At 41.1% G+C, this 26,937-nt stretch overlaps 1 protein-coding gene across 7 annotated transcripts in view; it reads left to right on the top strand.

Moving 5' to 3' along the window:
* JADE3 (jade family PHD finger 3) overlaps positions 1-25,772 on the top strand; it is a 67,514-nt gene extending 41,742 nt beyond the window's left edge. For all 7 annotated transcript variants that reach the window (XM_069769954.1, XM_069769950.1, XM_069769949.1 and 4 more), the window contains 8 exons: positions 3,562-3,719; positions 5,582-5,772; positions 8,039-8,250; positions 10,826-10,993; positions 16,390-16,506; positions 16,975-17,448; positions 20,706-20,823; positions 22,344-25,772. In XM_069769954.1, the coding sequence (XP_069626055.1) occupies positions 3,562-3,719; positions 5,582-5,772; positions 8,039-8,250; positions 10,826-10,993; positions 16,390-16,506; positions 16,975-17,448; positions 20,706-20,823; positions 22,344-23,233 (2,328 nt within the window). In that variant the 3' untranslated portion in view covers positions 23,234-25,772. The remainder of the gene's footprint in view (positions 1-3,561; positions 3,720-5,581; positions 5,773-8,038; positions 8,251-10,825; positions 10,994-16,389; positions 16,507-16,974; positions 17,449-20,705; positions 20,824-22,343) is intronic.
* The last annotated feature ends 1,165 nt before the right edge of the window (positions 25,773-26,937 follow it).

Here is a 26,937-nt window from a genome sequence, read left to right as displayed (position 1 = left end):
GAGTTCGGGTTCAAGTCAGAGACAGCTTTTGGTGAAGCATTTAGAAACGGATTCCAAGAAGTTAATTTTCCTTGAACGTAGTCTTCTAACGTAATTTCCAAATACAACTCAGAAATCTGAAAAACAAATAACACATATGCACCATATCTTTCCTTCCACAGCTCCATGATATCATTGTTGCTTGATATGTTAGTGCCATGGGGGAGCAAAGCATCCTTATTTCTGGAGAATTTTTGTAGAATTTAGCTTTTAAAGGCTTTAGAGATGGCAGTGCATATCTGCAGAGGTGACTAGGAAGTTCTTATTGCCTCAGCAAATCCAGGCAGACTTTTACTGCAGAGCAAAAAGCTAATCTTGACCAAAGGACAAGGTTTCCTCTTCTAGATTTAAGCCCCAGCTGTAAAGCATGATATAATTATTAGAGTTTCTCAACAAAATGCGTAATATGATGATGATGATGGTGACTTAAGCAAACACGTTTTTCATTGATGTCATTCAGCTGGACTATTTTCAGCTGAAACTAAAAATTCCTGGCAGCAAAATGAAGTGGCAAGTTCAGACCAAGCAGTCTTGCATGGTAAGCAGGGCTAAAACTCATCTCTTCTTTCATGCTTTCAATTGATAAAAATATTTTTTAAAAAATTCCACAGTTATGCAGTAACTTTGTGAATCCTTACAGCAGTGGGGTGTTTCCCATTTCTGTGTGTATGGACCTGGCTACGCTAGCTGCAGTCAGTTGTAGCTCAGCTCTGCAAGGTCCTTCTCTATCATGGTGAAGACATGCAGCACTAGGTGAGTCTGCTCTTGAGGAATGATGTGTTGGGATGGGAATGCCTTATTAGCCTAGACCTAGCATGCTCATTTTTCAGGTCTTGGTAAGTACGATATTACAGATGATACTAAAATAAAGTTGAAGGGTTGTGGTTTTGTATGGTAAGAAATAGAACTGCTTTTGGGTGACTGAACCATGACCATTGCACTTCACGGGCTAACCGTGGAAGCGAAGGTGGTCCTTGCCAAGAGGAGAGTATGTGCTGTGGAGTGGACTAGCTGTTACGTTATGGATACAGTTAGTAAAGGAGCTGCATTGTTTTTCAAGTAAGTGTCCAAAAAGAAACGACCATGAGGAAAAGCTGGCTATCTAAGTCCTGAAAGCATGTGTCTGCTCTTCATTGAGTTGGCTTAGGTCATAGCCTTGAGGCAGACTGCTGAAGTAAAATTTATTTGATTTGTCAGAAAACTCTCTTTGGGTCCCTTCAGTGTTTTGGTTTACTTCCACAGCAAAGGAAATATAGAGTGAGTGTTCTCATACGTTGTTCTCTGAGAGTTGGAAGACCCTGCTTAGCCACACAGGAAGAAATGAAGAATGATGAGAGCTAGAGATTGTAATGATTCCAAGCGTCTGCAGGAAATACTCAATTGCACTGTTATCATAAGTATGAATAGGCAATTCTTAGGAAGCCTTGGTTGAATTTTGGGGTTCCTCAAGGTTTCAACAGTTATGTTTATATTGGTTAAATCTTTGACCTTCAGTGGCACCTCTACTGTAAATTTTAGAAATTTGAAACTGAGAACTTGATATTGCAGCATGGTGATGGTGTAGTAAGTACTGTACAACAGTCAAAAAAAACAACAAAAAAAGTCCATGCTCCAGGGGATCTGTGCTCTAAAAATAGAAATGATACAGTTCACATATACAATGGATGATCAGAAGATGAATTTGCTGTTAAGCAATGTAGTTATGATGATGCCTTTAACAGCATTTTTCATCTAGTGTTTAAAAAATAGTGGGCTTGATATGAAGCACTCCTATATTGTGTCAGTGGCTTAAAAGGTATTTTGTAAAGCACTTACCTCAGATAAGGTTTGAGGAGTATCTTTTCTGATAATTAAACCAGTCAATACACTTCTCATTTATTGGATTATTTTTTCCTTCTGGAGTTCTTTGGAATTGTGCCATGTTAGTGTTTCTCATAATCCTGGTTCTGTACCTGTAACACAGAAAATGAAAATGCCTTTTAAGTGGCATAAATCATTTTACATTTTATTTTTGGTGTGTACAGATACTGCTTGGAAAAAATGGATGCTTGCAGTCTTAATGCTTTCACTCTTGTCATTCAGATTTTAATACAGGCCTGTTAGGTACCTGAGGATTTTTACGCAGGAGACAGCAGTGAACTCTCTGGTCTGAACCAAAGCAGATAACACATCAGTAGTAAATAAGAGAGCCTTGAGTCTGTGGTTTTGAGTTCCCTTGGTCAACTTGCTCTCCTGGCAGCCCACACGAGGTGTGGTTGTAGGACATAATGAAGCAACACTGATGTTGTAGGTCACCAGCAGCCTATTTCAATACCTGGTTTTAGCATAGAGCTTTTTTTAATAAAGTTTACTTGATGATTTCCAAGAACAGCTGAGAATTTTTGCAGCAGGCATAACCGGTCTGGTGCTGTCAAATTGAAAAGGGTACACAAAGATATTTGGCTCCGAGATACTTTATTACTCTTTTGGCTATAAAACCGAATTAGTAAGAAGAGAGTTCAACCTGCCACAGCTTATTGCAGGGATATTTTCTGTTCCATTTTATTGCCCTTTGAGGATTTGATTTCTCGTTATGATAATACAGTTAATTAGTTGTGATGTCTCCCTAACACCAAGCCACAGTCACTGTTCTGCTTTTATGAATGTTAAACTGGTGCAGTGTAGCAGTGGAGAAAAAAAAACCACAAAGGATGCATATGCCCTTTATTTAAATTGTTTGCATCTGTATTTGACAGGCATTGACATTAAGTAAGCTTTGATATGACTGATAATCATGTTTGCATGCTCGTAAAAACTTAATCTTCTTGAGCCAAGAGTTGAATGGAGGTTTGTCACTATGGGTTTGCTTTGTTTCATGATGGTGTGTTCCATCGTATAGGTTTGCTAAAGGATGCTGAGCCTGGATTGTGTCACTGTGCCTGCATCACTGGAGTTCAGGCACAGAGCAACACAGGTCTTGTGTTTCAGCAAAGACAGCTGTTTATCTTTGATCCTTGAGATCCTGACCAATAAAACTTCAGGCACTTTTAATAAATGAACAAGTGCCTAAACATCAATTTTGCCATGGCAACTGTTCATAGCCCATGGTGAATATGATGGTTTAAAGTAGCTACACTGAGTAAAAGAAAAGGATATGCTACCTTGTATCTTAAGTTGGGGTAAAGCCTACAGACTGGCAAGTAAAACAAGCTGTTTGAAAGTGATACCGTGAGGAGTCTTAAATCAGATGCAGGCCTCTTTTCCCCTCTCCCTGCTTGCCTGTAACAGCCTTCTTCCTTCTGATTAGCCTTTGGGCAGCGGCATGGTTTTGAGTTAATGTAAACTTCTTGTCATACTGCACCTGATACACTGAGAGTTAATAACCAACGTAATCTCAAATTGACTTGCTTGTGTATTGGTACTCTTTAAAAAAAATTATCAAGGTATATGCATTGTTTCAGTGTAGATTAAGAAAAATACCTACTGCTTCCTTTAGCACAACACTCTTTCTCAAGCCACTCTTTTCCCTGGTGTTTCTTGCAGGTGTTCCGCAAGGATCTCATTAGTGCCATGAAACTACCAGATTCTCACCATGTCAACCCTGATGAATATTATATCTTTGCGGACACATGGAAACAAGAATGGGAGAAAGGGGTTCAAGTTCCAGCCAGTCCAGAAACTATTCCACAGCCTTCTCTCAGGTAATGGCAATCAGACGCAGATCATGTGTACAGAACGTCAACTTAGAGAAGATGGTCTCTCAAAAATAGGTTGTCTAAATGCAGTCAGCTTTTCTGTGTTATTTAAATCCCCAATGCAGCAGCCTTCAGGCATATTCTTAACACAATCAAGTACCAATTTGGAAAACATTTCTGTGACACTTCAGTCCAGATCTGGTTCTGTCTGTATACTATCTACATTGTGAGTTTAAAAAGGGATCTTTTTTCCCCCGAGTCACACGGTGCTATGGATTAAAAACTTTTCTTATTTGAGTATGGTGAGTTTAATAGATTAAAAATAATCCCAAATCTTATACATGTTACTTGAAAGGCTTCCCTATAAAGCATGATGATATAGAGCAGTAGGCATGCAGTAGTTACTGATACCTGATGAAGTTACTCAGTTGTTCATATAATTTAATTTTGGTTATTGTTGCTAAAGCTTTAACCCTTTCTGCCTTCTCTCACCACAAATAGCTGCTTAACATTACAGAATTTCAGTGGTCTCCATTTCAGGAGATAGACAAATAGCCTTTCATTCTCTCACACTGTGTTTAGACTAGGAAAACATAACAGTGTAGTCCTGCAACCCTTTGTGGTGGAAACAGAGTGTGTTTCAACATAGAAATGTTATTGCCACCGTGGTCTTCGAGATGAAGATAAATGAATTGTCCAGTGAAAGCGCTTATGCCAGCATAATTTAATTTCCACTGGGGCTATTGTCAGTACCAAGTTATTAAAAGTAAATATATTGCATCTCATGCCAGTAGTATTACATTAGAGGAAAAAATTGCTATAGATTTGGCTGGACCAGAGAAAAGAAGAGCTCACAAGGGAACCAGGGGGAAAAATGAGCAAGGTGAAGGGGGAGGAAGAATGGCAGAAGAACATTGTTTGTGCTAATATTGACAACCCACATTGTCGAGTAAGAATTAGGTGGGATACTGCTTGACTGCTCCCTGCTCCTTCTTTACTCCTCTTGCCTTATTTCCCACAGCTTTTCTTTTCTCCTTGTCCTGTGGAGGGTTAGCTCCAGAAGGCATGCAGAGCTGCTCACACATGGCACCATTCCATTCAGTATCTCCCTGGCTTCCTTTCAGATGCAGGGCCTTTTGCATTGAATTCAGAGAAAGATCGACTTTAGCTAAGGTCAATCTTTCTGTTCCCATAGGCTAGTTTACTAATCAAATGCTGAGTTTTATCTCTCAAAATAATTGAAAGATTGAAAACACCAATATTTTTCTCCCTTGCTTCCTGAATGATTTTTAGCTGTTTTTTCCCCTTTACATTTTTGCTTGGCCTCAGAGTGGTTCTTACATAACAAAATAATATATTTGTAACATGGATAAAGTGTCATTTACAAAATAAGGCTAGACTGTTTATCTCCAATGAAGAGCAGGCATTTCTCCTCCCCTCCCCATGCAGTAGAATAAATTAAGCTTTCCTGAAAAAGCTGGTATTTTCAAGAAATCAGTTGGCAAGATTTCCTTCTATCATTTAAGAAGAATATAGAACAAAGATTGTAGGGGGTTTTGTGCATAATACTTTATGTGGGTTTCAAAAACACTTGCATCATCGCAGTAGTAGCATTTGTTAAATTGAAAATCATATGCACAGGCTTATATTTTAAAAAGGATTCTGTATACGTAGCAAACCTTAGCACATTTTGTGTGAAGAAATGACATTTACAGAATCTTGTCTCCCTAGCCTGGCTACACCTACCGACTAGTTTAAAAACTGTGAAACGCTAGGTTTCTTCACACTTAGAGCAAATATTTCATGTCTTTCAAGGATGGGTCTTAAAAAGCTGTAACCCTCTATTTCTTTTTTTACTTTCACTCTAGGGTTGTAGCAGAAAAGGTGAAAGAAGTACTGTATACACGACCCAGGAAATATATCCACTGTTCCAGCCAAGAGCCCACAGAACCAGGTTACATCAACATTTTGGAACTGGCAGAATCTGTGTGTCGCTATGACTTGGATGACATGGACATCTTTTGGCTTCAGGAGCTAAATGAAGAGCTTACAGAAATGGGTAATTTCACAACACATTCTAATTCTAAAAGCAGCAGTTTCATTTCTGCTGTTTGAGTTGTAGTCTGCCATGTGAGATCTCTTAAAGATTGCTGAATGAGAATTGAATGGAAATGCTAAAGAAAACAGGAGGTAAAAATGCTTAAAATAATGGCTTGCTTGATTTGTTAATGTTTTCTGTTTTACCTGTTGTGCCTAAAAATTTCTTCACATACATAATCACGTGCAACTTCTGCAGGCTGAGGCAGGAGAGAAAAAGCCCACACTAGGTGGAATTAATTTTAGGACTTAAAAAGTTAAAGATTTTATGTAGGAAAAGCAGATGTTTCCATTTCTTAAACTTGAACATACTATCGCTACAAATTCAGAGTTCTGAGGAGCTTGCATGCTGGGCTCTTAACAGAGTAATTAAGTTTCACACATGTTAGCCCATTTAAAATCAGCTAAGTAAACTTTCTTTTTTCCATGCAAGTTGTGGGTATAGAGGGCTATGAGGGGGAGTGAGCTGTGGAAAATAGTCTTGGAATTATCACTGGAATAACTGAGTTGTGGTGGAATAGCCTGTGTGACTGGCGTTCTTCCATGGATGATTGCAGGTCCTTTAGGAAGGACAGGTGGGCAAGAGAGGGAGATATTTAGCATCTCTTGGATTTGCTGTTCACAAACAAGGAAGAACCTGTAGGGATGCAATAATCGATGGCGGCATTGGCTGTAGTAGCTATGAAATAGTGGTAACTGAGATCCTGAGAGGAGTGAGGAAAGGAAGTAGTCTTCTGGTCCTGGACTTCAGGAGAGTAGGTTTCTACTTATTCAGGTAACTGGGTAGGTGGGACCTGGGAGCCAGCTCTGAAGAGTGGAACTGCTGAAGAGAAGTAGCAGGATTTTAAGGACAGTCTCCTCCAAGCACAAGAAAGATCCATCCAGACATTCAGGAAAACAAGTTGATGCGTCAGGAGACCAGCTTGGTGAGGGAGAGAACTCATGACTGAGCTCCAGTGCCAAAGGGTGTATGTAAGAGGTAGAAGCAAGGACAAGCTTTCCAGGCATAGAGGGATGCTGTTAGCAAAAGCTGTTAGCTTTTCTGGGGGGCAGATCTCCATCCATGGAGATTTTCAAGATCTGACTAGACATATCTCTTGAGCAGCAACCTTGTTTGGATTCACTGTTGACTCTGTTTGGAGCCAGGCACTGGGCTCGAGCCCTCTGAAGGTCCCTTCCCACCAAATGATTCTGTAATTCAGGGAGTGAGAAAATATCTGGGTATTGGAGAGAACAGTTTAGTAGCAGAAGGCACTTTGTATCAGCAGTCATTTATATTTTCCATCTCCTGTTTTATCATCTGCAACAAGGAATCAAAATTAGTAGCTATATTCTTGTGCATAGTCCAGCAGTTAAGATGTTAGCCTCTGATATTAATGTTAAGTGAATATCCCAGCCTTTGAAGGTCTGAGTAAATAGTGAACTATGGGCAGCATCATCATTTTTGACTGAGGATTTTGAGAGGATGGAGTTCGGAGATTTTTTGTAGCTGTGAACATTTTAGCGTTTTATGCAGCATGTGTCCTGAAGCTGCAAGCTGAGGACCACTCTTGTAGCAAATACTTTTTAAGTGGTTCTGCTTACACTAAGTTTGATTAGTGGTAAGTGTATATAGCATGTGTAGTGTTCAAGTGAACACATAGAATGCATTGCCAACAGTATATTTATCTACCATTTTATTTTTAAAAACCCAACAAAACAATAAAAGCACTTTTCATAACCATCATGCTGATCACTCAAGTAGTGTACTGGATGGTGGCAACTTCTGTATCTTTATAAGATCTAAAGTGTTCTTGGTGAGTTTTATTTCCTAGGAAGTTAGTCTTCAGAGGAACATTGTGTGTAATTTTGGATGTCAGTGTTTCTTAAAGTGATGGAGGTGGAAGAAGGGTTGTATGGGAGCAGCTAGCAGTTACAGCAACTGCTGTCTGTCTTTTATGCTGTAGTGTTTTCTTCAAGGTGCAGGCACTCTTGGGTTTTGTGTACAGCTTGAACTTTTACTCCAGTAGTAGTTCTACTTGTATTTATAAAATAATGCTACAATTAGCCAGTGAGTGAAAAAGGTTTTCTGTTTTTATTTTATTTTTTATTTTTAGTATGTGTGATGGGAGAGAAGATGCTGTGTCTACTGCTTCAGTTGCTAGAAGTTGTCCTTCTCTCTTCCCGTATCTTGGACTCGGAGGCACCTGACTGTCCTCTTAATTCCCTTTCTCTATTCTGTGTTGCAGGATGTGGGCCCCTGGATGAAAACACAATGGAAAAGACAATTGAAGTGCTGGAACGGCATTGTCATGAGAACATGAATCATGCTATTGAGACTGAAGAAGGACTGGGTATTGAGTATGATGAAGACGTCATCTGTGATGTGTGCCGGTCCCCTGACAGTGAAGATGGGAATGACATGGTGTTTTGTGACAAGTGTAATATCTGTGTCCATCAGGTTAGTGCCTGCAGAAACATTGACACTGTCCTGTGGTCTTACTTTACCTTGGCAAGTGTGGAATTTGGTATTAAATGTTAGAGGGCTTTGTGATTTTCCTGGGTATGAAGGGTGGTGCAATACTAAGTTGAATTTTTGTACCCTGACAGTTACAGTAGATAAGTGACCTAGCATGGTAAATATGTGGACATTTACAGTCTAATAGGAGCACAAAGTGTGTTCTTGGGACTTGCAAGTACTTGCTCTGTGACAGTAAACAATTTTTCCCCTATTATTAAACCTGCTTTTGAAGATACACAGGGCAGGAGATGCTGGCTTGCCTATTTTTGAAGAATTTAAAGATCATTTGTTTCAGAGCTGGGGTTTTTCCTCTTTGACTGACTAGTTAATTGGCCAGACACAGGCTGTCCAAATCTAACCATCTGAAACCACATGTAGGTACTTTAACTGGCTGATCTTTTTTAGAAGGTGCAAGCACCTGCAATAACCGTACTCTCAGTCTGAATGTTGCTCACGTTTACAGGGTTTCAGATGTAGCCAAGACTTGACACCAACTGAGCTCAGGGTAGTCAGGCAGAGGTATCCTTATAATCAAAACAGGGATGTGAATCCTGTGGTTTCTGTGCATCCTGTTCTGGCAGGGGTTTTTGCTGTAAATTGAAAAGAGACTAAGGTTTTTTTAACAATTTATTTTTGTACCGACTGCAAGCAATACTCAGAAAACATATCTGGCTGAAAAAGGACTTGTCATCTCCCTGCTCGCAGTGGGCTGGCTTCCAGCCTGGCTGCTTTCCTCATCTGATTCACCATGTGAAGCAGCCATGTGAGCCTGAGTGCCAGTAATGTGGCCAGTGACAGGAACACAGCCAGCAGCTGGGCCACCTACTTCAGCCCCTGCTTGTGCCTGTTCAAAAGTAATGATGAATTTGCAGTCAGAGGCTTGTGGTTGCCTGCTGACAGCTGAGCTTGAGCTGATGGCCTGCTGCCTCCTCCCTTCTGACCCTTCCCCATGCCAGACCTGCCTGAAACAAACCGGGGAGCATGTCTAGGCTAGAGCTGATCCTAACAACAACAAAAAATCATTCTGTTTTTAATCTGTGTTGGCCCTGGTTCACCACATAGCCTCGGGTCTGTTTGTCATCACACAGTTTGGAGGTGGAGGGGAGGAAGATTGCGGGAGATTTCCTCCTTCATGGTGCCCTCTGTGCCAGCTCAAACACATTGTGAAATTACTGGTTTAGTAGTCTAGGCCTTCTCCACTCATTAGTTGGATTAAATCAGAAAATAGTTTCAGTCCATTTCCAACCACCTAAGTGTGATCTTAGGTGTAATGCTGCTTCTGCATTAGCAATAGAAAGAATGCTGGTGGGAATGTGCCACATAAGAGGGGGGAAAAAAAATGCTTGTAAAATTTAGATTACAGCTCCCCCTGTTGGGTTTTTACAACAGTCATCACATCAAAATAGCATTTACGTTGGTCAGTCTTGGTGTTTCCGTAATGCAGGATTTAATTCAGGAAAGTCCTTGTCTCTGCAGGCCTGACATAAATGTGCAATGTTTTATGATATAGCTTCATATTAAATACTGAGATCTTATAATCAGAAAGCTGGGAAGACAGGTATGGGAATTTTATACTAGATTTGAATCTGAAAGACTGGTTACAGCTAATGATCCTGTTCTGTTGAGGCTTTCAATGTTACTGTTCCCCGAGATGATGTTAGGAATGGTGGGCCTTCCTCTGAAAGTCACCCTTTTGATAAAGCTTTTATTTGGAGCAGTTGAGTGGAATTAGACCTTGGTGGCAGCCAATTTCAGATATTCTCAGCTTTAATATGCATTTATGTATGTACAGCAGGGTGTATCTAGATACGCGTGTAGTTAGCCATTAAGAACTGTTAGGAATTTGACTAATTTTTTTTCTTTTCTTTTTCCTTTTTGTTTTTAATTCTCAAACCTAGCAAAACTTAAGAAATTTCTCATTTTCTGAGAGGTTAAGTGCAATACTTGGGAAATAGGCATAAAACCCAGCACCACATAATTTCAGTATATGCTGTAATTTTTGTTGCAATATCATATAAATATTTGAAGTAACAAACAATTCACAGAACTGTAGCCACAAAGGTAATTTAGTGTTGCAGGAAATGGTCTTCAGTCAAACAGCTCATATCCCTTCACATCTAAATAGAATTATGTTAGAGTGTAAAGTTATTAGTGGTAGGAAATTGTGATTTTAAAAAGGATTAGATACAGAAGCTAATTTAAAGAAGGCGGCACTAAAAGGAAAGACAAAGGTTCTTAACACCAGTGGTGTTGTGCAGTCACAATGGTACGTTTTACACGATAGACAAAAACAATACCAGAACACATTTTAAAAAGCCAGCATAAAAAGACTTTGCCTTACAGGCTGTTTATCTCTTTGGTCACTTGACTCTTTTTAAGGTAAAGAAATTAGAGAAGGATTAAATAAAGGCCAAACTGTGCCTTTAGTATTTGAAAGCCTTGGTCCGTATGAATACTAATGCTTGTGTGTGAAATCATATCAGGACAATGATCTCAGTACCTGTTTTCCTCCAAGGCATGCTATGGAATCTTAAAAGTACCCGAAGGGAGCTGGCTGTGTCGCACCTGTGTCCTGGGAATCCATCCTCAGTGCCTCCTGTGTCCCAAAAGAGGAGGTGCCATGAAAGCTACCAGGACAGGGACCAAGTGGGCACATGTGAGCTGTGCTCTCTGGATTCCAGAGGTAAAACTTAATTTCTGCCTTTTTCTTTTGTATCATAGACTCCTTTCTGTCCTCCTCCTTCTCATTTCCTCCTCTGCCTTTTTATGTTCTCATGATTTAAGGTATCTGTCTGGCTTAATGCCGGACTTCATTCTGATGAGTCTGTACAGTCTGTGAGGACTGGGAGAGAGTCCAGCTTATGTTCCATTAATTAATCACTTTGTCCCCTCCATTTACTCAGCAGTCACTTCTTGGTGTCATTATGGCATCTGAGTGACCTGCTAGAAAGGGTTACTGATGTTAAGCTAGTATTCACTGTACTACTGCAGCTTCATTCTCTCTTATTTTCTGATGAATTTCTGTGCTCAGGTGTGTAATCTACCTGTGTACATCCACTCTTTTTTTTAAAAAGACACCCCACCCTCCCTTGCGTTATTTGTGTAGGATGGACTCTCAGATTTGTGGTTAAGGATTTTTTTTAACTAAAAGTTTTCTGAATGGTGGGGAGATATGGCTTTTTATCTTCTATGTTATATTTTATAAGTAAAGGCTTTTTTGATATATCTATGCATACCTATATGGAGAGTTTAATAATGAAGCTTTACACTTCTTCCTCTGTTTTGAATTAAGTTTAGCATCACATTATAATTCTATAAATTGGAATATTCATTTGGGTAGAGGTGGGGTTTGTGTTTAATTTTGTACTTGGAATATTTCTGTTTTCTTTCTGGTAAGATCTGCAGATACATTACGGTGGGTGGTTTAATGCAAGGCAGTAGCCACATCTGTCGGCACCATGACATCAGGGGGGTGGATGCCTTATTTTCTGAACCTTCTGCTCCCAAGCGCAGCCAGGCCTCACATTTGCAAAACTTTGAGGAAGATGTTAGGCTTCTGAGTATTTTGTTTAACATAGCAACCTGATGCAGTGTGTGATTCCTAGCTCTGTCTCAGGCATATATCTGCTTTTTAAGGAGGTTATGTTTGCAGTTACACTTTTCCTTTCAGGCCTGCTTGTAGTTCCTGGTGTCTCTTCCACCTTTAAGGAGAAATGGGTTGAGAAAAAAACAAAAGACTTATTTTAAAGTCAAAAAAAAAAAATCTCCTGACTTCTCCTCCTGTACTTATGAAGCATCTTGGCTGGAAGCTCTCCCGGCTCTGAGCAGACTGGTTTTCCTAAGAGGCCCTTTCTGCATGTGGTTGCCTCGATGCTCTTGCCAGCAGAAGAGGAACCAGCAGGTCTGGGAACCAGGTGATGGCAGGGCAGGGAGCACACGCTGCCTTTCCTCTTGCCCACCTCCCTCTGGCTGAGGGAGAGAAGCTGCTGGGGGAGCACCCAGGTGGGACAGCCCAAATCCAGCTGCTCCCACAGCCCGTTTGGTGGCTCCAGGCCTTGGGCACCTCCTCCCCTCCACACCAATGCCAAATGCCTTGGACATAGGAAGGAAGTGACACCCGCCAGTAGGAGTGGGAAATGCTTCCTGGATCCATTCTCTCTCTCGGTCTCCTGCATTGTCACTTGTAAAAACAATTCAGTCACCAGAGAAGCCAGAGAAACCTTTGGGAATCTGCTAAAATGGCAGGTCACTTACTGTGTGTAGAGTCACTGTGGCATTAACGTGCTGTGGGGACAAGAAAGACCCAGAGTTTGAAGACCTGGGGATGGATACTTTAGGAGAGAATGTGTATTCTCATATACCTGTTTTTCTTCTCCTCCAGATAGTAGCACACTGGAACTCCCCCAAAAGAAACAGATTAATTATAAAGTCACTGCCGTTTCCTCTTGTGGCCCTAATAAAATGGAGCAAGGCAGAATGCAGAGAGGAATGGGCCATAAACCTGTCTGTGCCTTGTGGTAAAAGGTTCAAAGAGAGACTTCATGAGTCACCAAGTGTAGGCTAGCATTGTTGCAGGCAATTGCACCAGGTATTTTCCTTCATTAACTCATTCAGCAGTGTCTTAAAATGTTTTTTCTTCCCTTCCTTCCTTGTGAGCTAATGCTGTCAAAAGGCTTTCTTGACGCTTACTTGACTGATTGGCATGTTTCAAGGTTTTTACTTTCTGAAGTGTACTCATTGTCGGTTTCTCCCTTTATTGTCTTTTAGTGTAAATGTGTAGTCTAGTTCATGGAAACACTGAGACCAGCAAACTTACACTGAGTGTTTTGAAATTCAAGGTCCTGCTCTGCCTTAGATAACCCATTACAGTTACACCCTCCCTCCATCATTGTGGTGTTAGCTGAAGCAGAAAGTTATTTTTCTTTGCTGCAACTGGAAGGGTATCAAATTGATTATCCTTAGCTGCTGTTGTGAGTGGCTGTTCTCCAGCCACAGCGCTGCCCTTCCAAGCCACCGATGCAGATCCCTGTGCACTTGTGCAGATGCTGGTAGCAGGTTAGCAGAGGACAGCAGGGTGACGATCCAGATGGCAGCTCATGTGCATAACAGTTGCAGAGAAGAGGCTTCAACAGCCCATTGTCTTCACTCTCTCCCACTCTTAAAACTTCTTCAGAGTACAGCAGTCAAAATGTAACCTGATACGAGGTAAAGAAATAACAGAAAACAGCTACATGTTATGGCAGATGGATCATTTCTGCCTTGGGATGGGAGGTTTTGGGGAATTAAAAGGTTGGCCTCTCCGTTCTCTGGGTCCCTCATGAGCAGTGAAGTTCAAACAGACTTTCCCTTGACTCTTCTCTTTGAATATCAGAAACATGCAGGTGGCATAAGGCCAGTATAAATAAATTGCACCTGACTGTAAGCGCCTCTCTGTGCTTTTACAAAATGGGGTAATATAAACAGGCAGTGTTACAAGCTGAATGGACAGTATTTCCAACATAAATGTTTCCTGACCTTATGAGTCCCCTCTGGGGAAGGAGCAGGGAGAGCATTAAAAGGGGCAGACACGGACAGGAAGAAGGTGTGTGTCAATTCCCAGCTCCTGCTGGGAAGCATGGTGGAAAGCTGGTATTACTCAGTCTCCAGAAAAATTCACTGAAGATTCTGGTTTCTTTTTGAAAGGAATATAGACAAGCTGACAGGTTGATAGAATCCTTTAATTCCCAAAGGAAGTCTTGCCTCTTAGTATAGTGGTAACTGGGACGAGAATTGCAGTCGATCTTCGTACAATATTGTTTCAGAAATCCTTGTGCAACTTGTGACCAGGTCTGTTTTGAGCAAGGTCAAGTTAGGCTGATGAAAGGCTCTTTCATTTTGGAAGCAAAAAACCTACATTTGATGATATTTAAGAGTGCTGGACATGATTTTGTGGAACCATTCAGGCACTTCAGGGGCAGCTTTGTCGCTTTCCCACCAATTTATAGGAAGGCCACAACAGATTAAATTGTTTGTCATCTCTACCTGATGAGGGCATTACTACGTATTGCCTGCCTATTCTCCTTCTTGTCTGGTAAAACCTGGACCCTCTGAAGCAACTCCCTATCTTCCCAATGAAGATTTCTGGAAATGCCATGCAGGAGGTTGACCTCAGTATATTCCAGAAGATGTGGCTTGCAGCTGGGGGATCAGAGGGTGAAGTACTGTAACAAATATAAATCTTATTTGAGTCAATTGATGTCATTATTTCATGAACTGCTGATCAACTTTAAGTGTGGAAATTATGAACCAACTAATCTCTTGCAAAGCTGTCTTTTCCGCCTACTTAAATGATCCTTAGAGCAATGCAATGATAAGAAGAGAGTAGTAAAAATACTCAGTTTGAGTATAGCTGCTATGACAATCAGACTTGATGAATTTAGCACTGCTGTGTTTGGATAAGTCTTACCTCACAGAGAAGGTCTGCTGAAGCAAAGTTTTTCCTCCTCAGGGATTAAAGCAGGTTTTAAAATGAATACCTGCATCAAGTGATGATGTACCCCCAGAGGGAATCTAGGAAATTCAGCTTAGTCTCCTGGCTCTTGTAAAGTCAACAGTTTAATTATCACACGTTAAACTAAATCATATAACCTGCATTTCCCTGGGAGAGTCTTATTATGGAGTTAATACATGAAAATTACTGTAGTATAATGCTCTTAAAGTTTTCTAGGAAAAAAAAAAAAATTGCTGTTCAAATCTCAGCCTTAACTGCTTTGTTAAGGAATCAGCTTTATTCTGGCCTCACACTGCCACAAAGCATGACCTAGGAGCCTCCTTTCTTTGAATTCTTATAGCTGACCCCATTGAGAAGAGGCCCATATCCCACCACTGGAAATATAGGTCTGCCCTGTCCAGGTGAATTGTTCATAGAAAGTGTGGCGATCTTCTTAGCTAGAATCAGCATTGTATTTCTACTTCAGGCAGGTAGCCCTCCAAAGCACACACCTGCTAAATTAAAAAAGTGCTGTGTAAGCATCAAAATCCAAGCTTTTGGAGACTGGCATTCTTGGGACAGAACAGTTATCTCACTGAAATCTTCTGCCATGTGCCATTGTCATGCTGGCCCGGTTCTGCATGTTGGTCATTCAGAGCTGGTCAACTTTTTGTTTCTGTCCTTGGATAAATCCTATCTGTCAGGAATGGCTCAGGGATGCCTACAGAGATAATTTATGTCTGTTTTGGAGTCCAAATTACAGCGGACAGTCTTTTTTTCCCAGTATGGACAACAGGCAGCTGAGAAGTTTCTATCACAATGGATATGTGGATGTTAATATGACAAAGACTAGGAAAAGGTATCCTGTGCTTATCTAAATTTTTTTCTTTCTTTTAGTATTAATATCCATAATCTGGTCTACCAGAGACAAATGGATCATCCAGTCTAAGTATGTGAAAACTGGCACAAGAGAATATACCGTGCTTTGCAGTAAGAGAAGTTTGTTGTATTCTTTCTCAAATTATACTTGATAGAATCTGTAGTTAGGAAGGTGTATTAGAATCACCTCTTGCACTGGGAGCGCTCAGTGGAGAGGTAGAGCTGGGAAGTGAGGCTTTTCCTGGCTGCTGACTGATAGATCTGGTTCTGCCCCAAATTGTGAGCTGGCAGAAGCAGCTGTTGCAGCAGATCTGTTGATCTTAGAGTGAACTTTTCAGGTAAGTACGAGTAAGTGTTCCTATTTTGTTCTGAGTAGCTTGTATTTTGGTACTTTTTAAGTTAGACCTGTTAAAGCAGCGCAGAAGAAAAACCAGAAAGGAAAGGAAGTAAGCATCACTTACTGCAGTCTCTCAACTGGTTCATAACAAGGCATGCTGTAGATGCCTCAAATGTTTTGAAGAATTGCAACTTTTAGCCGCCAGGTTAAACTGGTAGTATTCCACACTATTGTTTTCATGTGGGATCTTTTAGGGTCCCTTGCTAAGAAGTATGAGCATATGGAGATCTTGCAGTGAGATAAATGTGTGGTCATGTTTCTTCTTCTGGTATTAATGGGCACTTGCTTTTATTGCCTTGATAACTGCTTTCCATGCTGTTTTTTTTGTTTACAGGTTAGTATTGCTTGCCCAGAAAGGATGGAGCCAATCACAAAGGTGTCTCACATTCCACCAAGTCGATGGGCTCTAGTGTGTAGTTTATGTAAACTGAAAACTGGTGCTTGCATTCAGGTACATACTTGTTCTGTGGTGACTCTCTGTGGTGTGTTTATGTGAGAAAGGCAATTCTGGTTTTGCATTTTGTTCTTCCTGCGTTCAGAGGTGCATTATAATGCAGATGACCGTTGGGTAGATGCTTACTTCTTCATAGCTGTTTGCTCTCGAGTTAGTTCACTAGCACAGAGATTTAGGAGTTAGTTTAAGTTGCCTTCATTTGAATAAGGCTGATGTATAAGGACTGCTACTACATAGGTCAGAGATGGATAGAAAGGTCCTTCTATTGAACGCTGTTCACAAACAAGAACATACTAAATTGGATGATAGCGACTTCAAAGAGATAAACAGATATTTTTTAAGAGTGCTTAGGAAATATGTTTTTGTAGGGATGGCCTTTCATGTAATTAAAATAATTCTGTCCTTTTTTTCCTGGTTTGTTGCTACTATTAGTGATCGAGGTTTTTTGTTTTGTTTTGTCTGCAGTGCTCTGTGAAAAGCTGCATCACTGCCTTTCATGTCACCTGTGCCTTTGAGCATAGCTTAGAGATGAAGACTATCCTAGATGACGGGGATGAGGTGAAGTTCAAGTCGTATTGTCTAAAGCACAGCAAGAACAAACAGAATTCCCTGCCTGATGTTGATGAGCACCCCAAGAGTGTGTCAGACCAGAAGCAAACAGAGAGCGAGAAAACCAGTCTGCGAGCCCAAAAACTCCGAGAGCTGGAAGAAGAGTTTTACTCGCTAGTTAAAGTGGAGGATGTTGCAGCAGAACTGGGCCTTCCTAAACTTGCTGTAGACTTCATCTACAATTACTGGAAATTAAAGCGAAAAAGTAACTTTAACAAACCATTGTTTCCTCCCAAGGAGGATGAAGAAAATGGCTTGGTGCAGCCAAAAGAAGATAGCATTCATACTCGCATGAGGATGTTCATGCATTTGAGGCAGGACCTAGAAAGGGTAAGAATTTAACTAGTAAGGTTTTGAAAAACTATGGTCTTTGTTCGTGGACAAAATTGGGAATGGGGGAAGCACGGGGAGATGATTTTAAAAAAACAGTAATTAAAAAAAAAAAGTAAGGCCTTCAGCTCTTTTGATATGCTGCACTGCCTGCTGCAGAAACTTGCTTAGAGGTTATTCCTTCATGTATTTCAAGATGCATGTTTCTATGCACAATGGACATATTTGCTAATTGACTCTTTGATTTCAACTTCAACTGAGTAAATGTTTAAAAAAATTGAGTAAATTTATTTGACCCAGCTGTAGTAGTTGCTAGTGATACAGATACAATAACAAAAAATGTTACTTTTATTAAACAAAAGTAAGTGCAAACAGCAAAGGAATGGGGCAGGCTTAAAAAATTCTTATCTTCCACCTTCTGTCTTGGGATGGAGTGACTCTTGATTTGTAATTAAAAAGGCATTTTGTGATGGTTATAATAGAATGGTAAATATTGGTCAATTCTGGCTTTGGAAAAAATGAATTTGCATAGGTAAAGTAGTAAGTATTCTTTGGTGAGTGTGCATTAAGCTTTTGTAGTATCCTAAAAATATATTAAAGCAGAGCTTCTCACCCTCATGGTTTGAGGGCAAGTAGATGAAGTCCTAGATGGTTAACTTCCACAGTGACTTTTTGGCTCCACGCACACAGAAGAAGAATGCTGGCCTTTACTCATACCACTTCCCGTGACATCTGATTCAGGAGTCTTACTCACCTCTCTCTTCGTCACCAGTGTGCTGGTGTCAGCTTGTCCCAGGTAGCGGGCAGGCTGAATCACTTGGCACTCTCTTGACCAGATGCTTTCACTGCACGTAGCTGCCTTAGGTGCTACGGTTGGTTAGCGGTCTGAAAATAACCCACTGAGTCTACCACTGCTTGTGGCTTTACTGAGAAGGAGGAAAAGGAAATTATCTTTTTATCAGTAGCTAGCTGGGCTCTTACCAGATTGCCAGCTACCTGGTAGTTTGAAAAGATGGGATCCATCAGCAAAATTCAGAGCAGGAATTTATTAGGAAGGCATACAGAGTGCCTTTTTCTGGCAGCTGATGGGGGAGGAAGCCAGGCTTGTTACCACTCAGAGGCTGCCCATTAGGTTGGCCTGTTGGCTGGTGATCACCTGCAGTTTTCAAGCGCTTAGTGATAGGTAATGAATGTAAAAAGGGTAACAAAATGAAGTAAATGTGCTAAGTGTGATTCGGAGGCATTGGAGAGGAGAGGGGAAGGAAAAGCAGAAGAGGGAAAATAGTGTTGTAAGAAAAGAGAAAACAATATTGGGGAGAGAACATGAAAATACAGGGAGATGAGTGTTGGAGCCAAGATTTGCACTTGTCAGTGTAACTGTTGTCTTGAATCTAGTCATAATCAATCTCAGATCTCCTTTTGCAGGACTACTTTGGAAATGGATCCTTATTTGAAAAAAAATTTTAAAACCCATAACATGCTTCAGATGGAGGGTTGGGATTTTGGGGTGTTTTTTCTTTCAAGAGACTGTTTAGAGCTTTTTCTTTTTGTTTGACGAGTAGTTAGTTTGTATCAAATTTTGTTGAAGTTGATGTACTTATTCTGAGAGGAGGTAATGCATAGTTTGAAACGTCTGTCTCGAAGTTTCTAAACTTCTCGTGCACAAGATTTTCTACTTGGTTATATCTGGGGATAAATATAAATTTGGGACTCTTGGAATTTCCCTTCTGGGGAAAGAGGTTCCAGTTCTGAACAGATGGGAGTTGAGTGCTGGGGGAAGTATGTTTGGCAAATATCTTTCAACAAGCCCCTATGCTGTTTCTGTGTTCTGAAAGGTCTTTTAAGTGTTCATGAAGAACTTCCAGTGCCTCTTACTGTTCTCATTACATTAGATGGAAATGTTGCTATTAACTCAAACAAATAGTGAAAATAGAATTATGTGGCACTGAATCACAGGATGGTTTGGGCTGGAAGGGACCTTTAAAGTTCATCTAGTTCCAGCCCCTCTGCCATGGGCAGGGACACCTTCCACTAGACCAGGTTGCTCAAAGCCCCATCCAACCTGGCCTTGAACACTTCCAGGAATGGGGCATCCACAGCCTCTCTGGGCAGCTTGTTCCAGCGCCTCACCACCCTCATGGTAAAGAATTTCTTCCTTATATCCAGTCTAAACCTACCCTCTTTCAGTTTAAAAGCATTGCCCCTTGTTCTGTCACTACAGGCCCTGGTCTCTCTCTTATAATCACCTTTCATATAGTGAAAGGCTGCAATAAGGTCTCTCTGGAGCCTCCTCTTCTCCAGGCTGAACAACTCGCTCAGCCTTTCTGCAGAGGAGAGGGGTTCCAGCCCTCTGATCGTTTTTGTGGCCCTCCTCTGGACCTGCTTAAGGAGGTCCACGTCTGTCTTGTACTGGGTATCCCAGAGCTGGACACAGTACTCCAGGTGGGGTCTCATGAGAGTGGAGTAGAGGGGGTGAATCCCCTCCCTCGACCTACTGGTCACACTTCCTTTGATGCAGCCCAGGATACGGTTGTCTTTCTGGGCTGCAAGTGCACATTGCCAGCTCATGTCCAGCTTTTCATCCACCCCAGTAACCCCAAGTCCTTCTCTGCAGGGCTGCTCTCAATTCCTTCATCCTCCAGCCTGTATTGATACTGAGGGTTGCCCTGACCCATGTGCAGGACCTTGCGCTCGGCCTTGTTTAACCTCATGAGTCAATGCAATGGAGTCAGAAAAGAAACTGCTAAATGGGTCAGCCAAAATGCATACATTGTGCAAGAAGCCAGAGTGTTCTTTTAGAGGTGATCTGCATGTTAGTTTTGGTTCGAACAGGGCAGCTCTCGGGTAACTTTGTAAAAAGTATTGCTTTATAATTTTGCAATAATTTTAGAGGAAACAAACGTAGTTTAGCTGTTAAAAATCATTCTATGAAACACTTTCCAGGGAAATTCTGGGAGAATCCAGTATTATCTGTAGTAACATCCATGGCATCGTACATAGTGGAAGCAGGCTTACAGACAAGCAAGTCTTAGAAATTACTTACTTTTCTTTTGACTGGAATTTTGTCTTTGTTCACTGTTCTTACAGATGAAAATATATTCTGCTGTCTTGCAGAATATATTCAAGGCATTCATTAAATTGGCAATTAAAAAAACCCTCCAGGATGTTTTTTTTAATTCTGTTGTTGATGCACTCTTTTAACTATGTTGGGATTTATTTTCTTATTGCCTATTAAGTCTCCTGTTATTCCTCCATAGGTGAGAAATCTCTGCTACATGGTAAGCAGGAGAGAGAAACTGAAGTTGTCTCACAGTAAAGTACATGAACAGGTCTTCAATTTGCAAGTCCAGCTCATTAATCAGGAAATTGCTGCAGGTAATCATATAAATGTAAAATATATACAAATTCTGTCTGTACTTAAAAAAATATGTTCTATTTATGTTCCTGCTTAGTGTCCTTAACACTGTGAATCTGCCTTTAAAAACTTTTTTCAAGTACACAGTCAACGAAAGTAGCAACACACGCAAAACTCTTTAATCTCTTAAAATATTTACTTGGATATTTCTTTATTTTATGACCATTTCTGGTATAGGTCTATTACTTATCAATCACTATGGCATCCAGATAGCGGAAACTAGCTGGTGGTGATCGCTAGGTGTTTGCTTCCTTGGCCTGCTGATTATGACACTGTTTCCCCACAGCAAGCTTTGCACTGCTGCTTGGTTCTCCAGCTGAGGTTTTTTTCCCTTGCTGTCAGTTGTTGGTTCCTTCAGGCAAAAGAGAAGAGTGACTGATAGGAATCGCTGTTGTTCTCACCTTGCCTTGCATGCTTGATGAACAGCGCAAAGAGGCATTTCTTAGCTTGCCATCTGCAGTTACTCTCCTTCCTTCAAAAAGAGTTTAAGTACTCTGCTTTTAAATAGTGAACAGTAACTGGTTAGGAATGCTGATGTACCAAACCCCACTCTGCCCTTCATTTTTATAGCGACTGTTTTGAAATAAGGAACACAAGATTTGGGAAAGAGGACGAGTATACATTACAGTGCGATTACTTCTGGTTTTTTAATAGGGAAGGCAGCTATTTCTTCAATATGAAATTAAGATCTCTCTGTTCTTTCAAGATACACGTTATGTTTTTAATGACCAATTTAGAGTGAAGTCTCTGCGCTTTGTTTTTTCTCTCCCCCTGAAACATGAATAAGTTTCATTAGTACTGACAAGGTGGTTCTTTTAAACTGTTTTAGGTCAGACTAGTACTTTGTAGAAGCAGCAGTACTCTAAAGCACTTTGGTTTTGTGTAAATGCATTTTATTAGAAACGTCTACTAAATTTATTTTATGTCTTTACAAATACAAGTAGTTTCTTAATGCTTATTAGAATAGCTTGATAGCTACTTCGCAATGGTGCTGTATGCATGTAATATCATAAAGACTAATATATTGAGGCGAAAAGACTTTAAAGCTTAGAAAATTTTATAATACAAAGCAGAGAGTTGAACTAAGTCCAAATTGAAACTCAGTTTGAAGCATTGTTTTTTCTCCATCCAAAACTGAATATGAAGCTTTTTTATAGCTTTGTTGGAACTACTTCAGTCATATCTCAAAACTGGTTCAATTCACTGGCTTAAAGCCCTGTAAAAAGGGCACATTGTTGTTTTTAATGGAAATGCTAAAATGCTTACCTAAATTCCGAAACGGTGGATGATTTGGAACAGTTTTCATTATCCCAACTTCTCTTTAATGTCCTAAAATAATTTCACACTAATTGTTTGCAAATGCTTCTTACTGTTGAATGACCTTCTAATGGACTATAAAACTTGTTACAGATAACAAAACGATTGCCCTTTTTTAAAAAACCCTTTTTTTCTTCTGCTCCCTTGTCTCTTTCTCCTGTAGGCCATACCCTGACAAGTGCACTAGAGAACACACTGTTCTACCCACCTCCCAGGATCACCCTGAAGTTAAAAATGCCCAAATCAGCACTAGGAGATTGCAAAAATAACTCGCTGAAGCCTGGCAACAGACCACTTTCTCCTGACAACAGCACTGTTTACAGCAAACGGAGCGTGCCAATGTCAAAGGAATCATTTGAAATTAAAGCAAAATCTTACTCCAGGTATCAGCATGACAGTAGAAGTAACGGGCTGCTGGCAGGGATTGGCAAGCCTCGGAGTGAGGTGAAGGATTCTGGCCCCACGCAGATGCCGGAGTTTTACCGGGGCCAGCCATCTGGGAAGCCCTTGGCGCTCCAGGCAGCTTTGCACGGACAGGCTTCCATTGGGAATGGGCGGGTGCAGCAGGAGAACTTGAGGCTGGTGGCCAAGTCCAATGGTCTGATGGGCAGGGCTGGAGACGTGAGCCAGAGAGACAGCTCCAGCCAGACGCCCTACGAACAAGAGTCCGTGCTCACGGCTCACTTGGCCAGCCAGAGCAGTTTCAGAAAATCCACCATAGAACACTTTAGCCGGTCCTTTAAAGAGGCTACCAACAGTCTGGTGAGGACCACAGAAGATCTCCGGTGCTGTGAAAAGCCAACCAGAAGACTTGCAACAAAAGATCGCTTGTGGAGCAAGCAGACGCTTGAAGGTGCTCCGTACCAGGACAACGACGGGTACTGTCCTGACTTAGAGCTGAGTGACTCTGAAGCAGAAAGTGATGAAAACAAAGAGCAAGTGAGGTTAAGACGAAGTAGCTCAGAGAGAGAAAGCCCAAGTAAGGACTTTGGAAGAGATTGTCACAATAGAAACAAAAAGAATATGATTTCTCACAGTTCAGTACAAAGGTGATTAGAAGCCCCCACGGGGTAACTCAGCCTTTATGTATTCCAGTGTACCAGTGCAAAGCTCAGCATCAAAAGGTTCCAGAAAATAGTCCAGGACCTACGTTAGGAAGAGTTGCAGTAGGGGATGGAGGGAGGGGAGAGAAATCAGAATAGTTTTGTTCAACTGTGAATTGGCTTGCAGCCTTCGCAAGGTTAACTCAGTTATTGCAAAGTCATGTGGAAAGCGATGTGTTTTATTAGAGGGTAACATCTGGGAGAGCATGAAGCGGTTAATCATTGCGTAAATTCAGGAAACTGCTTCCCCCTTGCCAGCTTATGTGCGAGGCAACATGTTCATGTTCTGTCAGTCTTGTGGTGGTGGACAGGTATTAAAGAAGTCCTTGCATTGCTCTAACGTGTTGCAAGAGACTGCAAACGGAGACACTGAAACTGCATTCTTATGGCACCTGCAGTATGGCTTTGATCCAGCAACGCACTTGCGGATGTGTTAGGAAGTTCAGCATGTGAAAAGTCCTGATGGTTTCCCCTGGGAACATTTGTGCTCAGATCTCTGAGTGCATGCCGATGTGCTCTGCTGGATCAGGCCCAAAGTGACTACTAGGTGACGATCCTCTTCTGCAGGAGGCTTTGAACTGCAGTGGTGTTTGCAGGCTCCTTGCAGAGGGTGGAAGCAGGCGTTGCTGGCGCTGCCAGACTCGCTGACCTCTAGACATGGCCCCGTCCCCTGCTCTTGCTGAAGGTTGTGTTTCTTTTCACAATAATTTGCTTATTTTGTAAATATACAACTTCTAGTATTTCAGTTTTTTTAATCTCTGTACATAGTTGCTTGTTGTGGGATGCACTTGTAAATATTTTACCCAGCTAACAAGTACAGATGGCTAATTTTGTGGATAGTGTTTACAAAAGTAGATGTACTACTTCAAAGAAAAATGCTATTTGACACTTAAATTTAGGCAATCACCAGTGATGCCAGGTTCCTCTTGAAACTGAGATTTCATGTCCAGAGGTGTTCGTACCTGGTATTTTTAAAATAAGCTGAATTAGAAATAATTTTGTCTGAACTTCTTATGCAGGCACAAATTTTCAACCCTAGTTGCCTGAATACATGCATAGGAGGCTTACTTCTGGCATCTAGGTCTGTAAAATTTTAGCCAGTCATCATTTGGAGTATGGTTTTTTTAATTGCTGAAAAACTATTATTTTATTAAGCTGCTTTTCAACCTCTGGATCAGTTGCTGTTTCCCAAACTAACACTTTTTTGTATGTCCTTTAAAATTAGCAATTGTTAAGTAGTGATTAAATTTCAGCCAGTACTGAGGAAGTGAGAAGGGAAGGGAATCTTTTTCTGTTCATTTCAATGACAGGGGATTTTTGTTTGAATGCAGACAAACTTCTTGATCAACACACCATCTGGAAAACAATAAAGTAACTGCACTGTTTTTCTCTGAAATGCTGTACATTTCATAAATATGCAAGGTCCTGTGTCCCCACATAACTGGCTGAAATGGGCCATAGATTGTATAGGGCACGTCATATGGCTACTTTCTGTTGAGGGTTCATTTTTGTCTAGAAATGAAAGGTGTTCCCCACCCAGCGTGAAGATGACTATGCAGAATCCAAACAACCACCTGGTTTTCTTCATAATCTTAATTTATTGCTTTTAGCTTGGGAAATGGCAATGACATTTTCAGATTTGTTTTAAACTTTGAAATCTCCCTAGTTGCAATAGGACTAGCAGGTCAGGGGCTGGAAGACTTTTCAGTACTGAAATAAAAAAAAAGTATACTTGGCAATTCTGCTCTGTTTGCTTCATGCATCTGAATTTTTTTTTTCACTTCCTGATTTTATGTATATTTGTGTAATTGATCTTTCTAGAGCTGTATCTTCAAAATTATTTCTTTTGGTGTAAATATGCAGTAGCATTTTAGGTTCTACTTATTTTATTTTAACGGGAAATGCTTTGTGTTCTAAGCCATGGGTCATTCAGAATAAGTAAACAAATGTCTGTTCATTTGTATTCCAGTTCTGATTCTCTTAGTTCTCCTTCGATATTTATTAGTAATCCTCTCTTGCTGGTCATGAAATTTTATGAAGCTTGTATTGGGAACACTTATCTGGGAGGTCAGCAAAGCGTTCATGTTATTTTGTGGCCAGAAGCCTATGACAGAAGGGAGGGAAAATGGTGCTTCAGCAAAACTCAGTGTTTCTGCTCTTCTGGGGTTATTAATTCAGTTGTTTCCAGTCTGGGCAATGGTTTTGCTAATTTTTACATGATTTTAATAGATATATGAAGGAGCCCTTGGTTATGTAGTTCTCAAGTATTGTCCCCAAAGTGCATTTGCTAGTTTTTATTGTGTGTTCAGTGGCTAACTGTTTGAAGTATTACCTCTTAACCTTATTTGTCAATTTTTTTTTGTGTTTTTGCATTTTGTTTTATATATATAAATATATATATATTCAATTTTCCAAGATGGACTCGGTCTTTTTCAGATGTCCCCTTTTTACAAGTACTTTTTCATTAAATTATGAAACTGCTAACAGTATTTTCATCTGTTGTGATTTATTCAGGGCTTTACACTCTGTGTCTGGCAAGTTGTTAAACTCATCAGTCCAACAGCAGTACTGTGTCCATCAAGAGTAAATTATTTCTGCAGAGTTGGCAATATGTTAACAAGTTAAAGTGTCAAGGAAAACCTTTCCCCCTCCAACGCCCAAGAAGGAGTCACTGAACACTAATTTGCTGTGTATAGCAAATAGTCCAAGCCTGGTTTTTGTTTCTGCCTAGCTGAGCAAATGTAACAGACCATTTGCTGCCCTGGTCTCATTTTTTAATATATGTGCTTATGCCGTAGTATGACGGCTTTTCCCTGGCTGGGCAAATTAAGTTACAAAGGAAGAGCTGTAGCCAGGCCTCCTGTCTCATCCCTCTTCTTGTAGACTCGCACACACGTGCAAATGAATACTTAACGGCCAGCTATTGCCAGGTGTGTGCAAAGGACAAATCAGTGCAAGCAAGTTCCCGGCCTGATGTTTTATGTCGGTTTTGCATGACCTTTTGCTGTAGTTCCCCCTGCTCCCACAGGCCGGTGCTGTGATACACCTTGCTGGCAGAGAGGAGCTGTTCCCTGTGCCAGAGCAGGGGAGAAGGCAAAAAAGAGGAGGAAGATGGAGAGAAAGGAGGAGGTGTAGCTGCACAACCGATCCGATAGCGTCCCTCCTGCTCCAATGGCAGCTGGCAGCCTTCAAGAGAGATGGGGGATTTGCAGTCCACGTGTTGGAGGCAGCAGTGACCCTCCTGTCTGCAGCGGGTCAGGCAGCGGCAGAGCGAGCCGTGAGCTGAGCGGCCAACGTGCTTGTGGCCTGGCGTATGGGCAGAGCAGGTGACCCCAGACGGGCCGGGAGCGGAGCTGGAGGTGGGTTGGGTGAAATGGAGCAACAAGTCCCTTGGCCGAAAAGAAAACAGGAGGGAGAAAAAAAGGAAAAAGGCAGTAAAGGTGTATACAGAAGAGAAGAGGAAGAAGCAGTAAGTGATGGATTGTCAGCTGGTTTTCAGGACCAGGATTTCTTCTTCCCTAGAGGTGTTCTTGCAACAGATTCCAGCAACAGACTTCCTTTTTGTGACTTTCTGACTGGTGGCCTCACATTCCCTTTGAAAGTACAGTCTGCTTGTGGCTGGGATGTGGGAAAGACGGGGCCAAGGAAGGAAAT

This window comes from Haliaeetus albicilla, chromosome 25 (assembly GCF_947461875.1).
Source record: "Haliaeetus albicilla chromosome 25, bHalAlb1.1, whole genome shotgun sequence".
NCBI lineage: Eukaryota > Metazoa > Chordata > Aves > Accipitriformes > Accipitridae > Haliaeetus > Haliaeetus albicilla.
Note: the sequence above shows the minus strand (reverse complement) of the source record. Positions and strands in the feature narration are given on the sequence as shown.